Raw genomic sequence first — 16,720 nt, 5'->3', positions numbered from 1 at the left:
GAGAGCTCGAGAGCAGAAGGTTAAGTTATGTGATATTTGATCTAAAACACCAATGCAGCTGGTGAATCATTGTAGCTCTCATATGGATCTTGGAATTATCAGAAATTGAAAGATTTAAAGGTTATTTTAACAGCCAAAATCCCCAAATGACCATGCCCCTTAAATATAGTCATCTGATGGCATCAACTCAGCCTTTCCCCCAACTCCTTCTCTGCTCCCTTACCCTCTTCTTGCCCACTGCTTTGACCTGCCACCTCTTTGATCTAGCCTCCAGATTACCAGCCTACCTTAGCCCCTTCTTCTCCAGTTCCCTTGTTTCCCTCAGCTCCTTCTCCCTTGTGGAAAAACTAGCTTCCTACCAAGCTAGAAAGGGAAAGTTCACAAATCCAAGAGATTCACAAGTGGAAGAACTAGATTCACACCTACCTACAAGATAGTTCATGAATCCCAGATTCACAAGTGGAAGCCAGGAAGGAGAGGCCAGGGTGGCCCAAATGGGAGCTTGTCTTCTGTTGGGTGTTTGACTTGGAGAAGAAAATAGATAGAGCATAATAATGAGGTCTTACTCAGTCTGCACTGTAGACACAGGGAGATGTGGCAATTGCCTTTCTAGTTAGGGGTTTTATTCCTGTTGAATCCTGGAAGAGGACAGGGGCTGGGAAAAGGGGAAGAGGAGGACTAGTTTCTTTCATTTATATTTAGGACAATTAGGTCCTTTGACCCTATTTGGATTTCTAGGCAACTGTATTCCACATTATCCTTTTATAGGCCCCCTGGAAAGAGCCTCCTCCTGGGGCCTGCGTGACCCTGAGATCATCCCCAGGCCGTAGAGAGAGCTCAGTGGGTTGCTATGCAACCACAAACTAATCCCATAGGGTGGTTGATAATGAAAAAGAGGAACAGGCATGGACATCAGTTATAACATTATATAACATTGTAGCTAATCGCATGGAAGAAGAACACATAAGAACCAACTGAAGTGTCCCTTTCATAGAGTTCACACCTCTCTCTCCAGCAATGAAATAAAACAGCCTTTCCTTCATCTGTCTTATCATTCAGAAACATCATGGCTTTGGCTAGTGGAAATTATTCAGGATTTCTCAGGTTTCATTGAGGAAAATTGTATCAATGCTGTATCATTCCATTATCTACATTAATTTGTAATATTCCCTTCTGATTTCAAAGGGGATGTTGTTCTGCTAGCTTCAAGAGAAACCCTTCCTGACCCATGTTGGTTGAGAAACATTATCCCATTACAGCCCCTCACAAGGCCTGGCTTTCCCCCTGTCTACAGAAGCCAACCTGAGCTAGTCCACACTATTAGCAGTCACAGGTACATCCTTGCACTCTTCATCAAAGTTTGCGATTTCCTAGCCTCCTAAGAAGAAACTTGGCCAGAGCAATGCCCAACGGAATGGTTTCCCAACCCCAGAATGTTAGACGGTGCTTGAGATCAGTTGACACACCTCCCCTCACTAGGAGAAGGTGTAAACTCTTAGTCCATCTCCTCCTTAAATATCCACCAATCAGGACTGCTGTTCACTTGTTGGGGGAGGTCCCAGCAATTTGCTTTCAGGCAGGCAGACCTGGACCTAAAGCAGGCTTAGAGAGACCCCTCCCCACAGTAGGAGTGGGTGTAAAGTCTACCCTCCTCTTCAATAAATATCCACCAACCAGGATTGCTCTTCGAAAATTGCTGGGACTGACTTCCTCCACTGAGGCGCCCGGAGCTAGCGATTCTATCTGTGTTGGCTGATGGATCTGAGGCAGGAGTCTTCCTCACTGTCTCTTTCCTGCTCTCGCGGGTTCCCAGGCTACAGAAGCCGGAGACTGCAATGGAGACGGAGACGGAGCAGCAGCCGCAGCAGCAGCCGCAGCCGGAGTCCCCAAGGACAGAGGCGACTCCAGAACAGCGAGGGGCTAAAGAGGCGGCGACCACAGAGCCGGGAGCGGAGAGCCGCATCACATTCTGAGGAAGAGCGACATAGCAGGAAATCAAGGAAATATCAGACCTCCGAAAGGAATCACAGAAGCCCAAGAAAGTCACGGACCCGATCTGGATCGCGGGAGCCTTCCCAGTCAGATTCTGGAAGGGAGACGAGGAGGTATCATAGGAGCAGACGCAGGAGGATATATCAGGATTCCAGATCATCCACCTCTTCAGTATCATCTACAGCACCTTCGCCACCCCACTCTCAGAGCCCTCAAGAGTCCCTGGACAAGAACTTGAGTCTCCAAGAGCGACAGAGGCTAAAGGAGGAGAAAAAGCAGCAAAAAGAGTTGAGGAAGTCCTTTGAGACAGCTGAAGAGAAACGGGCCCGGAGACTGGCAAAGAAGGAGGCCAAAGAACGGAAGAAGAGAGAAAAGATGGGCTGGAGTGAAAAGTATATTATGGGCTACACCAATACTGACAACCCCTTCGGAGACAACAATCTGCTAGGAATATTCATGTGGAACAAGGCACTGGAGAAGAAGGGGATCGGCCACCTGGAGGAGAAGGAGCTGAAGGAGAGAAACAAAAGAATTCAGGAAGACAATCGGCTAGAATTGCAGAAGGTGAAGCAGCTGCGTTTGGAGCGTGAGAGGGAGAAAGCCATGCGGGAACAAGAGCTGGAGATGCTGAAGAGGGAGAAGGAGGCGGAGCACTTCCCAACCTGGGAGGAACAGGAAAACAACTTCCACCTTCAGCAAGCCAAACTTCATTCTCAAATCCGCCTAAGGGACGGCCGGGCGAAGCCCATTGACCTCCTAGCCAAGTACATTAGTGCTGAGGATGATGACCTGTCTGTGGAGATGCACGAGCCCTACACCTTCCTCAATGGCCTCACAGTGTCAGACATGGAGGACCTTCTGGAGGACATCCAGGTATACATGGAATTGGAACAGGGCAAGAATGTAGATTTCTGGAGAGATATGACCATCATTACAGAGGATGAGATCTCCAAACTCCGCAAGATGGAGACATCTGGAAAGGGGCCAGGAGAGCGTCGAGAAGGGGTAAATGTCTCTGTTAGTGCTGACGTACAGTCGGTATTCAAAGGCAAGACCTACAATCAACTCCAGATGATCTTCCAGGGCATTGAGGGCAAGATCCGGGCAGGGGAGCACAACCTGGATATTGGCTACTGGGAGTGCTTGCTGCAGCAACTCAAGGCGCACATGGCCAGAGCCAGACTCCGTGAGCGTCATCAGGATGTACTCCGGCAGAAATTATACGAACTGAAACAGGAGCAAGGTGTTGAGAGAGAATCTCTGTCCCCCATTCTCAAGAAAAAGCCATCATCTCCTAGCGAAAGGTCGGAGCCTGAAGAACGAAATCAGGCCGAACTGGGACCTTCCAGCTCAGGTGCCTCAGAGGGGCCAGAGGCTGAAGGAGAGGCCAGAGCCGAGGGCGAGGGCAAGAGGGAAGCTGTGTCAATGGAGGAAGACTTGATTCAGCAGAGCCTGGATGACTATGATGCCGGCAAGTACAGCCCCAGGTTGCTCACCACCCTTGAGCTGCCCTTTGATGTGCACGTGATGGAATCAGAAGAGGATCTTCAGCGTCTGTTGCTTTCTCGGCAACAGCTACAGGTCACAGAAGATGCCAGTGAGAGTGTAGAAGACATCTTCTTCCGTCGGGCAAAAGAGGGCATGGGGGCAGATGAGGCGCAGTTCAGTGTGGAAATGCCCCTCACAGGCAAGGCGTTACTGTGGGCGGACAAATACCGGCCCCGCAAGCCTCGCTTCTTCAACCGTGTTCACACAGGCTTTGAGTGGAACAAGTATAACCAGACTCACTATGACTTTGATAACCCCCCACCAAAGACTGTGCAAGGATACAAGTTCAACATCTTCTATCCAGACCTGATAGACAAGCGTTCCACACCCGAGTACTTCCTGGAGGCATGCCCGGACAACAAAGACTTTGCTGTCCTGCGCTTCCATGCCGGACCTCCCTACGAGGACATTGCCTTCAAGATTGTCAACCGGGATTGGGAGTATTCACACTGGCACGGCTTCCGCTGTCAGTTTGCCAATGGCACCTTCCAGCTCTGGTTCCACTTTAAGCGCTACCGCTACCGGCGGTAGAGGTGCTCCTTTCCCCAACCAGTTGTCTCTGAAAGGGGCCAGAGGCACACGGACAGGGGACGCGGACTTTTTGGAACCTCCGCAAAGAGCGCCCCTTGATGGCTGTTCTCCAGGCACTTTTGTTCCGAGGATGGGACATAAGTGTATGCGTTCTTTACCCTGTGCTCCTGCCGTTTTGAAATCCTCCTTTGTACCTAAGCCTAACATTAGAATTTCTTCAGAACTACTTTCAGCTAAATGCAAGCAATTTTGAAGCAAAAAAAAAAAAAAAATTGCCGGGACTTCCATTGACACATGGTCAGGCAAGCAGATCTGGATATAATGTAGGCTGAGTGAGATTCTCCTTGATCCCCTGGCATTCTTGGTCACCAGGAAAGAGAGACCCTTTGAGCTCAGTTTCTTAATTGAGTACAGGCAGCTCCGGGAAGCTTGAGAGTGATCGCCTAGGGATTGGAGCCGGCTCTGACGGAGTCGAGGGCACATCCACGCAAACATGGCAGCCACCACCACAGCCAGAAAGCCGCGGATCCCCAAAGTGGCCAAGGTTAAAAACAAAGACCCCGCTGAAGTGCAGATCACAGCTGAGCAGCTTTTAAGGGAAGCTAAAGAAAGAGCTTGAGCTTCTACCGCCACCTCCGCAACAGAAGATCACAGATGTAGAAGAATTCAGTAATTACACGCTGAGGAAAAGAAAGACTTTTAAGGACAATATAAGGAGGAATCGAACGGTGATTAGCAACTGGATCAAATACGCCCAATGGGAAGAAAGGCTGCAAGAAATTCAAAGAGCCGGTTCATTATACTAGGGTGCCTTAGATGTGGACTGCCGAAATATCACCCTCTGGCTGAAATACGCAGAAATGGAAATGAAAAATCGACAAGTCAACCATGCCCGAAATATCTGGGATCGGGGATGACAACTCAGTTCTGGCACAAATATACCTATATGGAGGAGATGTTGGGAAACGTTGCTGGAGGCCGGCAAGTATTTGACCGCTGGATGCAACTGCAGCCGGAGGAGCGAGCCTGGCACTCCTATATCAGCTTTGAGCTGCGATATAAAGAGGTGGATCGGGCGAGGCATTTACCAAAGATTTGTCCTCGTGCACCCAGAGGTGAAGAACTGGATCAAGTATGCTGTCTTTGAAGAAAAAACATGGCTACTTGGCTCATGCCAGGGAAGTATACGAAAGAGCTGTGGACTTCTTTGGAGAGGAGCACATGGACGAACATCTCTATGTGGCCTTTGCCAAATTTGAAGAAAATCAGAAAGAACTGGAATGGGCACGAGTGATCTACCAATGTGCGCTGGACAGGATTTCAAAGCACGCAGCCCAAGAGCTCCTGCAAAATTACACAGTCTTTGAAAAGAAATTTGGGGAGAGGCGAGGTATTGAAGACATAATTGTGAGCAGACGGAGATTCCAGTATGAAGAGGAGGTGAAGGCCAATCCCCACAATTACGATGCCTGGTTTGATTATTTACGATTAGTGCAAGGGCATGCGGAGGGACCAGACACCGTGAGAGAAGTGTATGAAAGGGCAATCGCCAACGTGCCACCAATCCGAGAGAAGATGCACTGGAAGTGCTATATATATATACGTATATATGTATGTGTGTGTCTGTGTATGTATATATGTATATGTGTGTATATATATGCGTGTGTGTGGGTGTGGGTGTGTGTATGGATCACCTAGGCACTATATGAAGAGTTGCAGGGACAGGATCCAGACAGGACAAAACAGGTCTACCAAACTTGTCTGAAACTGATTCCTCACCAAAAGTTAGGTTTGCTAAAATGTGGTACTGTATGCCCAGGTTGAAATCAGACAGAAAAATCTACCATCTGCCAGAAGAGCCTTGGGGACCTCCATTGGCAAGTGTTAGCTTCTGTCCACAGGGGGAAAGGCCAGGCCTTGAGATAGGCTGCAATGGGATGGTATTCCTCGGCTAGAATGGGTTGGGAAGGGTTTCTCTTGAAGCTAATAGAAGATACCCTTTGAAATCAGAAGGCAATATTACAAATTAATGTTGATAATGTAATGACACAGCATTAACACTAATTTTCCACAATGAAACAGGACAAATCCTGAATGAGTATCAGGAGACAAAGCCATGATGTTTCTGAACGATAAGAGAGATGAAGGAAAGGCTGTTCTATTATATTGCTGGAGAGAGAGGTGTGAACCATATGAAAAGGACACTTCAGATGGTTTATTTATCTTCCATGATATTAGCTACAGTATTATTGAATGTCATAACTGATGTCCATGTCTATTTCACTTTCATTATCAACAACTCTATGGGATTAGTTTGTGGATGTACAGCAACACGCTGAGCTCTCTGTCTCTGTCTCTCTCTCTGTCTTTGTCTGTCTCTTTGTCTCTGTCTCTGTCTGTCTCTCCCTTTCTCTCTCTCTCTCTTTTACACATTTGTGCCTGTCTTTATTTCTAAAAAAATAGAAAAAAACAAAATATATCTCTACACATTTATGCATATTATATACAGCAATGTTGCTTCCTGAACTATCATTGCCCCTTACCTATCCAGAATCATGTCACCAACTGACCAACATTTGGTCAATTTGACGAATATTTTATCACAGAAGCTTGTTGCCATCAATCAAGACTGAAGTTACCTATTTGGAAAATGCCATCATGGTACTCTGAACGCTAACTGCAGTGTGATTTTCTTACTTTCTCTATTTTTCTTACATAAAAATGCTAATATAGACCCAGCAATACCACTTCTAGGGTTGTATCCCAAAGAGATTTCACAAGCGGGAAAAGGACCCATATGTACAAACATATTCATAGCAGCTCTATTTGTGGTAGCTAAGAATTGGAAATCAAAGGGATGCCCATCAGTTGGGGAATGGCTGAACAAGTTGTGGTATATGAAGGTAATGGAATACTATTATGCCATAAAAAATGGGGATGATACATACTTCATAATAACCTGAAAAAAGCTACATGACATAATGCTGAGTGAGTGGAGCAGAGCCAGGAGAACATTATACACAGCCACAGATACATGGATTCTATGAGGACTAACCCTGACAGACTTTGCTCTCTTCTCAGCAACACAAGGTGCAAAGACAACTCCAAAGGACTCACGATGGAGAATACTATCTATATCCGGAGAAAACTATGAAGTATGAATGCAGATTGAGGCAAGCTTCATGCTCACCTTCCCCCCCCCCTTTTTTTTCTCCCTTTTGTTTTTGTTTTTGGGTTGTTTTTTTTTTTGGTTCTGTTTCTTCTTTCTCGTGATTCATTTCATTGGTCATAATTCTTCTCCATAACTTGACTAGTGTGTAAATTAATTCAATGTGAAGTTATACGTGGAAGTTATATGGGATTCCATGCCATCTTGGGGAGGGAGGGGAGGAGGGAGGGAAGAAAATCTGGAACTCAAAATTATGTAGAACTGAAAGTTGTAAACTAAAAATAAAAAATAATTTAAAAAAATGCTAATATGGAAATCTTTTGCATGATTTCATATGTATAATTGATATCACTGCTTGCTTTCTCAGTGAGTGTGGAAGGGGGTGAGAGGCAGGGAGAGAATTTGGAATTCAAAATTTAAAAAGAATATTAAAAAATAAATATTAAACTGAGATTTTTTAAAAAGTAAATTAAAAATGTGATATGCTGTGTGTGAATTGGTAGAAAAGGTTAACATGGTGAAAACAGCAGAGAAGCTCTCGCTGATGTATCATATGAAGGCTTTAGTTTTAGTTTAGATTGTGGCAATCGTAGACCAGACATACATAGTGAAGTAATACCCCTAAAATGTGCTCTAAGATGCACTCAGACGGGCATTAAAAGGAGTACTGTAATGGAGGTCACTGTGGGGACCAACATGGAAGATGGGTTTTCCCCTGACCTAAAAGGATCAGTCCACACTGATGCCTCATGTAGCCAGGGGAAAAGCTGTTTTAATCCGAGTCATTCTCTTCTGGCTATGCAGTTTTCAGGGCATCTTCTTGGGCTCTAAGTCTGTCTCGTATTAGCTCATCCATGGCTCTTTATGTCCTCTTCTCTAGCTTTTCCAGTTTCTTAGCCACATCTCTCTTTAGGTCCCAATCTGGCTTTCTGGGGGCAAGGCTGGTCAAATCCACTTTGTCTACAATGGGTTCCAGCTTTGCTGCTTCCAGCTGGTGTTTGACTTTCTCTTCCACTGAGGCTGGTTTGGCCTGAGGCACCTTCCTCTCCTTCAACTCCTCATCCTCAGGTGCATAGTTCCACAATTTGAGTTCCCTGTATTTCTTGCCTCCTTCTTCCTCTTCTTTGAAGTGTTTAGATTTTGGTTCCTCATCTTCCTTATTCTTGAGCCCAGTCTTTTCTCTAAGGGCTTTGAGCCTCTCTTTCTGCCTCAGTACCTCCCTCACCAGCTACCTGCTCATCCATCTTCTTTGTCCTGAGCTCTCCCTTTAGCCTGGGCCTGATCTCAGGGCCCTGCAGGCTCCAAGAGGAGGCTCTTTCATGCAGCCAATAAAGGGGTAATGTGGAATACAGTTTCCTAGAAATGCAGATTGGGTCAATGGATCTCTTGATCTAAACAGAGTGATGGGGATTGCACCCCTTTAGAACCATCTCCAATTCCTAGGGCGTCACTTTTAATTTTCCTGGGGCTGCCCTGAGTCAGTCAAGAAACTAAGCTCAAGTGGTGTCTCTTTCCTGGTGCCCAAGAATGCCAGGGGATCAAGGAGAATCTCCCTCAGCCTACTTTATGTCCAGATCTGCCTCCCTGACAGCAAATTGCTGGGACCTTGCCTGACAAGTGAACAGCAATCCTGGTTGGTGGATATTTAAGGAGGAGGTAGGCTAAGAGTTCAAACCTTCTCCTGGTGGGGGGAGGGGTGTCACCTGACCTTGAGCATCCTCTAGCATTCTTGGCTAGGTAAAACATTCCATTAGTGATTTATCAGGCCAAGTTTCTTCTTTGGAAGCCAGGTCACCCCAAACATTGATGAAGAGAGCAAAGGTGTCTGGGTACCTCCTAGTAGTGTGGACTAGCTCAGGTTGGCTTCTGTTGACAGGGGAAAGCTCAGGCCTTGAGACAGGCTGCAATGGGATGGTATTCCTCAGCTAGAATGGGTCAGGAGGGGTTTTTCTTGAAGGTAGCAGAACAAGATGCTCGTTCAAATCAGAAGGGAATAATAAAAATTAATATTGATGATGAAATGATACAGCATTAACACTAATTTTCCTCAATGAAACAGGAGAAATCCTCAATGAGTATCAGGAGACAAAGCCACAATGTTTCTGAATGATAAGAGAGATGAAGGAAAGGCTGTTCTATTGTATTTCTGGGGAGAGAAGTGTGAACCCTATGAGATGGACACTTCAGATGGTTCTCATGTGTTCTCCTTCTATGAGATTACCTACAATGTTGTAGAATGTCATAACTGACGTCCACATCTATTTTTTTTCATTATCAACAACTCTATGAGATTAGTTTTTGGCTGTATAGCAAACCACTTAGCTCTCTCTTCAGCCTGGGCCCAATCTCAGGGTCATGCAGTCCCCAGGAGGAGGCTTTTTCCTGGGGGCCAATGAAACGGTAACGTGGACTTGCCTAGACATGCAAATTGGGTGAAATGACCTAATGGTCCTAAATATAATCGAAAGAATTTAGTCCTCTTCTTCCATTTTTACCCAGCCCTTGTCTTCTTCCAGGTTTCAACAGGCACGAAAGCCCCTAACTGGAAAGGAAATCACCACATCTCCCTCTGTCTACAGTGCAGACTAAGACCTCATTATTATGCTCTATTTTCTTCTCCAAGTCAAACAACTGACAAAAGACAAGCTCCCATTTGGACTACAGTGACCTCTCATTCCCGGCTTCCACCTGTGAATCTGAGATTTGTGACCTGTCTCATTGTAGCTAGGTGTGAATCTAGTTCTTGCACCTCTGAATCTCTCTGATTTGTAAACTTTCCCTTTCTACCTAGGTAGGAAGCTGGTTTTTGCCCAAGGGTGAAGGAACTGAGGGAAACAAGGGAACTGGAGAAGAAGGGGCTAATGTAGGCTGGTAATCTGGAGGCTAGATCAAAGAGGTGGCAGGTCAAAAGAGTGGGCAAGAAGAGGGTAAGGGAGCAGAGAAGGAATTGAGGGAAAGACTGAGTTGATGCCATCAGATGAATCTATTTAAGTGGCATGGTCATTTGCGGTTTTTCTCTGTTATAATGAGCCTTAAATCTTTCAATTTCTGATAATTCCAGGTTCTACATTGGAGCTATAATGATTCTCAAGCTGAATCGGTATTTTAGATCAAATATTACAGACTTTTTGCTCTTGACCCTTCTTTTTCCCCATCCCCTGCGTGTTGGGGATCTCTCCCTTAACCCATGTTATAAGGAGCTTTCTAAGGGAGTTCCTTTCGGCACACTGTTTTTTTGCCATTTTTGGATATGTCTATGTGTATGGATATATGTGTATGTTACATATGTATATGTTATATATGTACCGACGTATTATAATATTCTTCAAAGAATAATTGTGAAGAAATAAATTATTCTGAGTGCTACAAGTACTCAGATAGACAATAAAGGATCTATGAAGGAAGATGATATCTACCTAAAGAGAAAGGGCTGATAAATAGAAGTAAGCAAAGTATGGCTAAAAACAGTTTACCAAATGTCACACTAGAATAACATTTAGAAACACTATACTAATATAAATAACATCATGAATTTAAATGCATGGAATAAAACTCGTTTTTGCCCAGAAACGATTTTATTTGAGTAGGTACCTGACTGAGGGCATCTCATTTGTAACCAAAATGGAATGGAAACATTATACTGATATTAATAACATCACAAATTTAATTGCATGGAACAAATTTGGGTTTTTTGAGAAATTATTTTATTTGGGTAGGTAACTGACTGAGGGCATCTCAACTGCAGCCAAAATGGAATTCACAGTATGATGTTGCATTTACACTTTAACAATACATCACAATATACAGGAATTTGTAAATAGATGCAAACCTACATTTCTTTCCAAGGTCTAGTTTCATTTCCTTTTCTGTCCCCACCAAGAATCAAAACAAAACAATCAAAAAAAGGCAGAAAATTCAGCAAGGCCAAGCTGTCCAAAACAACTTTAAAGTCGAAGGAATGATAATGCCAGTTAAAATAAGAAAGTCTGATAACAGCATCATGTATCACTACAGAGTATTACTGAAGGAAAAGGGAGTTCTTGCTTGACATTATACTGGATCATTTAAAACTGATTTTTTTCAGTACAAGTAAGCACCGATTTCTCAAAGCAAATTTACTCTTTACAGAGAACTTCATGTTTTCACTACTAGGAAGTAACCCAGTACAGCAACAAGTGACTTTAACTTTATCAAGTGTATAAAGTTAGATTAAAAGTGACTTTGCAAGAAGCCATACTGTAGGAGGCTCAATAGAGTTCAAGTTCAGTATTCTTCTGCCTTTTTGGTCTGTAATGTCCTGCAGCTGTGTAGCATTATACAAGGTACCTTGATATTCAACTATTTTGCCATTTCCATTAGATTTCAAAGGTGATTAAAATCAATTACAAATTTAGTTTTTGATTTTTTTAAAAAAGAGAGCATTAAGGAAAAGAGGCATTATATTATCTCATGCAAGCTGCATGTCCAATCCTCTTACAGGAGGCATGCCAGCTGTGAAGATGGGAGATAGCACACAGGATTCCCCAGCTGGAAGCACAGCTGGAGGAGTGCAACCTACAGGTGATTTCCAATGCCTGGGAGGATGATGGGGAGGAAGAGTGTGAATTGCTGGCAATTGTGAAGGTGGAAAATTGAGCTATGTGTTGGTGGGTGGGTGGTGGTAGACATTTTAGACACAGAGTTTTAGGGAGCTTGGATCCAAATTCACTATGCATCAGATGGTATGAATCTAGTCAGATGTATTTCCATATTACTTTAAACAGGAAAACATGCTATCATATATGGCTCAAAGAAAGCTGAGAAAATTGAGGTGGAACTTAGTTTCCTAACATAACCATATTTTTAAGGGGAGCTGATTGTTCCCATTCTAGGTAGGGATGAGACTGGCTCTTCCACTCATGAATCTCATGGATTTGTAAACTTTCTTTTTTTGACATTTAAAAAATTCTGAATTTTGAAAAAATCTTAAATATTTCCAAAACAGAAAAATCATTGTTGTAACAAAGAAATGTTATGTCCTTTATTTACAATCCCCTCAATTATAGCTCAGCAATATGTTAGAGGTATAGCATAGCACAGGTGCAAGAGTCACCACTGTTTACGAAAATAATAATAATGCACAAAAGTTTCCTAAACCAAACTGATGGCAGAGGAGAAATTTATAAAAACAGCCACAATGCAACATTTCATCCATGTCTTCCTGTGGGGGTTGCTCTACAACAGCCTCTTCTTGCTGCTGTTTCTTCCAAAGTTTGGCCATGTCCAGCAGTTTGACGTCAGACTGGTTTGCTGTATGTTCTGGAAAGTTGTAATGGTAGTACTCTTCCCAGCCAGTAGCAAACCCATCTTTCTTCTCTTCTTCACTTTCTCTGGAACGTGTTTGTCCACTCTCTCCTTTTGAGATTCTGTACCTAGGTCCTAGCAGATTATTGTCTCCAAAGGGGTTGTCAGTATTAGGATAGCCTATGTTCTCTTCCACTATGCAAGGGTACCAATTTGATTGAAAACAACAAGATTTCAAATAGTTGCACTATGTAAAATTTTAGGAGGACTCATATCTCAAATTTTAATCTGTCCTCTAAGCCAGTCACTAGAGATCATTTGCAAATTCTCAGCTAATCCATGTTTCTTGTTTCGAAACTCCACAATTAAAACAAGTTCTTTTTCCTGAGGCTAATGACCTTGCTAAAACAAATGGTTTCTAGGGACCTGGGCAAGTTCACAAAATTAAAAAAAAAAACATGGACAGCAATAGAATGATAAAGAGATGATGTCAAAATATGAGCTCCTCAGTTTGGAAGCTGTTCAATAAACTACTGGGGAAGAACAGAGGACAAACCCCAGTAGATCCAGTATTAATGAAGGGACTTCACATCTAGCTAGAAAGGGAAAGTTAACAAATCAGAGAGATTCACAAGTGGAAGAGCAAGAAACATACCTAACTAGAATGAGACAGTTTATGAATCAGAGATTCACATGTGGAAGCCAGGAAGGAGAGGTCTGAGTGGGCCAAATGGATCTTGTATTTTGTTGGGTGTTTGACTTGGAAGAAGAAAAGGTATAATAATGAGGTCTTACTCAGTCTGCACTGTAGACCCAGAGAGATGTGGTGTTTTCATTTTCAGTTTTACTCCTGGGGAAAAGGGGAGAAAAGGACTAATTTCTTTTGACTCATTTTAGGACCAGGAGACTCATTGAACCTATTTGCATTTCTAGGCAATTGTATTACACATTAACCCTTTTATTGCCCCCCAGGAAAGATCCTCCTCCTGGGGCCTGCAGGGCCCTGAGATCAGGTCCAGGCTGAAGGGAGAGCTCAGTGAGCTGCTCTACAAACACAAACGAATCTATTAGAGTTGCTGATATTGATAAAGAGAAATAGACATGGACATCAGTTATAACATTCTCTAATACTGTAGCTGATTTCATAGGAGAACACATGTGTCTGCCCCTTTCATAGGGTTCACACCTCTCTTCCCAGCTATATAATAGAAGAGCCTTTCCTTCACCTCTCTTATCATTCAGAAACATCATGGCTTTGGCAAGTGGAACTCATTCAGGATTTGTCCTACTTCACTGAGGAAAATTAGTGTTCATGCTGTATCATTCCATTAGTAATAATAATTTGTAATATTCCCTTCTAATTTCAAAGGGCATCTTGTTCTGCTAGGTTAAAGAGCCCTTCCTGACTCATTTTGGCTGAGGAACACCATCCCATTGCAGGCCCCGTCAAGGCCTGGGCTTTCCCCTTTCAACAGAACCAACCTGAGCTAGTCCACACTACTAGCAGTCACCTGGACATCCTTCCTCTCTTCTAACTTTGGAGTGACCTGACCTACAAAAGAGAAGCTTGGCCAGAGAAATCCCCAGTAGAATTGTTTCTCTAGCCCAGATTTTTGCAGTTTACATGCCTCCCCCCACCAGGAGAAGGTGTGAACTTGGCCCACCTCCTCAATAGACATCCACCAACCTGGATTGCTCTTTAAAAATTGCTGGGAGTAGGTGGATGGGGCAGCACGGAGAGTAGGTGAGGCAGGCCAGAGCAGGCCAGGTGGAGGGGACACGACTGGACAGGGGAGAAGGTGAGAGCTCAGGCCACTGCCGGCCTCCCCTCAGCATGTCCGACCTTGACGAGTTCGAGGGGCAGCTCAACAAGAACAAGCAGAAACGACACAAGGAGAACCGTCCTCATAAGCGCAGACATAGCCGGAGCCGCAGCCGGGACCCAAAGCGGCGGAATCGCAGTGGAGATCACCAGGGCTACCACCAGCAAAGTGCTTCCCGGGACAGAAGTGGGCACAGCAAACCTTTGACCAGACGTGCTAACGACGAACGCGGTGGAGAGATTCGTTCTGCTCCTCGGGAGAAGAAAAAGAAAATTCATAAATACTGGGATGTCCCACCACCTGGCTTTGAGCACATCACCCCCATGCAATACAAAGCAATGCAAGCTGCCGGTCAGATTCCAGCCACCGCCCTACTTCCAACCATGACCCCTGACGGCCTGGCAGTGATTCCCACACCTGTGCCCGTGGCTGGGAGCCAGATGACCCGCCCGGCCCGTCGACTCTATGTTGGCAACATGCCTTTTGGCATCACAGAGGAAGCCATGATGGATTTCTTCAACGCCCAGATGCGCTTGGAGGGGCTTGTCCCTGCCCCTGGCAACCCTGTCTTGGCTGTGCAGATCAACCAGGAGAAGAACTTTGCTTTCCTAGAGTTCCGATCAGTGGATGAGACAACTCAGGCCCTAGCCTTTGATGGCGTCATCTTCCAGGGCCAATCACTCAAAATCCGTAGGCCCCATGACTACCAGCCACTGCCTGGCATGTCCGAAAACCCCTCTGTCTACGTGCCCAGTGTTGTGTCCACTGTGGTCCCAGATTCTGCTCACAAGCTATTTATTGGGGGACTTCCCAACTATCTGAATGACGATCAGGTAAAGGAACTGCTGACTTCATTGGGGCCGCTCAAAGCCTTTAATCTGGTCAAAGACAGCACCACCAGCCTCTCCAAGGGCTATGCCTTCTGTGAGTACGTGGACATCAACGTCACTGAGGAAGCCATCTCGGGGCTCAACGGGATGCAACTGGGGGATAAGAAACTACTGGTACAGAGGGCTAGTGTGGGAGCCAAGAACGCCATGCTGAGCACGATAAAGCAGACGCCAGTGACACTGCAGGTCCCAGGCCTGATGAGCTCAGAGGTACAGATGAGCGGCCACCCCACGGAGGTGCTGTGCCTCCTGAACATGGTGCTCCCTGAGGAGCTGCTAGATGACGAGGAGTACGAGGAGATCGTGGAGGACGTCCGGGATGAGTGCAGCAAGTACGGGGTGGTCAAGTCCATCCTGATCCCCCGGCCCATGGACGGCGTGGAGGTCCCTGGCTGCGGCAAGATCTTTGTGGAGTTCGCGTCGGTATTCGACTGTCAGAAGGGGATGCAGGGCCTGACGGGCCGCAGGTTCGCCAACAGAGTGGTTGTCACAAAGTACTGCGACCCCGACTCCTACCACCGTCGGGACTTCTGGTAGAATCAGCAGGGGAGGGGGGCCGGGTCGGGGGGCCGGTTCAGGGGCCCGGAGCTGGCTGGGGGACCTCCCCATCCCTTCCCCCTCACCCGTCCCTGGCCAGGAAAGGAGGAAAGGCGCCCCGGACGCGGAAGGCTGGGGTCTGAAGCTCTGGGAAGGGAGGGGCTGGGGTGCGGACACACACACACACACACACACACACACACACACACATTGAGCGATGGGGAAGGGATTGGGGGGGGGGTCCCCCTCCTCCCCTCGCGGTAGCAAATAGCGCGTTTATATTTTACAGCTAAAACTTTTTTTCGATTTTGTTCTGTTAAACCTGGTCCTCTGCCGGCCCAGGACCATAAAACCCTTCTTCTCCCGCCCCACCCCCTACCTGGGACCCCGCTTCCCTTCCCGTGATGGTTTCTTATGTAGTAGAGATGTTGTTTCTCTCATATTTGCTAAAGACGAATTTGGTCATTAAAATTTTTGTTGTATTAAAAAAAAATTGCTGGGACTGGCTTCCTGTCCTGAGCCGCGTGGGGCTAGCGGTTGTATCTGTGTTGACTGATGGGTCGTAGCCTGGAGTCTTCTCGCTGTCTTGTTCTTGTTCTTGCTCTTGCTCACTCTCCCCTTGCTCCAGAAGCGAGAGGAGGCTCCAGAGCATGAGCTGGAGTGGAGTCGGACAGCAGTGACTCGAGAACAGCGAGGGGCTAAAGAGGCAGCGATCAAGGACTGAGTCAGGAGCGGATCCTGGAGCTGAGAGCCGGATCAGATTCTGAGGAAGAGTGACATAGGGGGAAATCAAAGAAATATCAGACCTCTGAAAGGAATTATAGAAGCCCAAGAAGGTCACACCTTCCCAGTCCCATTTTGGAAGTGAGCCAAGGAGGGATCATGGGAGTAGACATGGGAGGAGGCATCTTGATTCCAGACCATCCACCTCCTCAGTATCATTTACG

At 45.6% G+C, this 16,720-nt stretch overlaps 2 protein-coding genes and 1 pseudogene across 2 annotated transcripts; all 3 read left to right on the top strand.

Annotated features, from left to right (window-relative positions):
* Positions 1–1,755: 1,755 nt before the first annotated feature.
* LOC118853044 (cactin-like) lies at positions 1,756–4,071 on the top strand. Its single transcript, XM_036762930.1, has one exon. It carries the CDS (start codon positions 1,756–1,758, stop codon positions 4,069–4,071), a length of 2,316 nt encoding a protein of 771 aa, XP_036618825.1.
* Positions 4,072–4,564: 493 nt separating this feature from the next.
* LOC118834638 lies at positions 4,565–5,959 on the top strand (annotated as a pseudogene).
* Positions 5,960–14,357: 8,398 nt separating this feature from the next.
* Positions 14,358–15,773, top strand: LOC118834633 (splicing factor U2AF 65 kDa subunit-like). The gene has a single exon (XM_036742078.1). The coding sequence runs from the start codon at positions 14,358–14,360 to the stop codon at positions 15,771–15,773; it is 1,416 nt and encodes a 471-aa protein (XP_036597973.1).
* The last annotated feature ends 947 nt before the right edge of the window (positions 15,774–16,720 follow it).

The sequence above is a fragment of the Trichosurus vulpecula genome, chromosome 1, assembly GCF_011100635.1.
Source record: "Trichosurus vulpecula isolate mTriVul1 chromosome 1, mTriVul1.pri, whole genome shotgun sequence".
Classification (NCBI taxonomy): domain Eukaryota; kingdom Metazoa; phylum Chordata; class Mammalia; order Diprotodontia; family Phalangeridae; genus Trichosurus; species Trichosurus vulpecula.
Note: the sequence above shows the minus strand (reverse complement) of the source record. Positions and strands in the feature narration are given on the sequence as shown.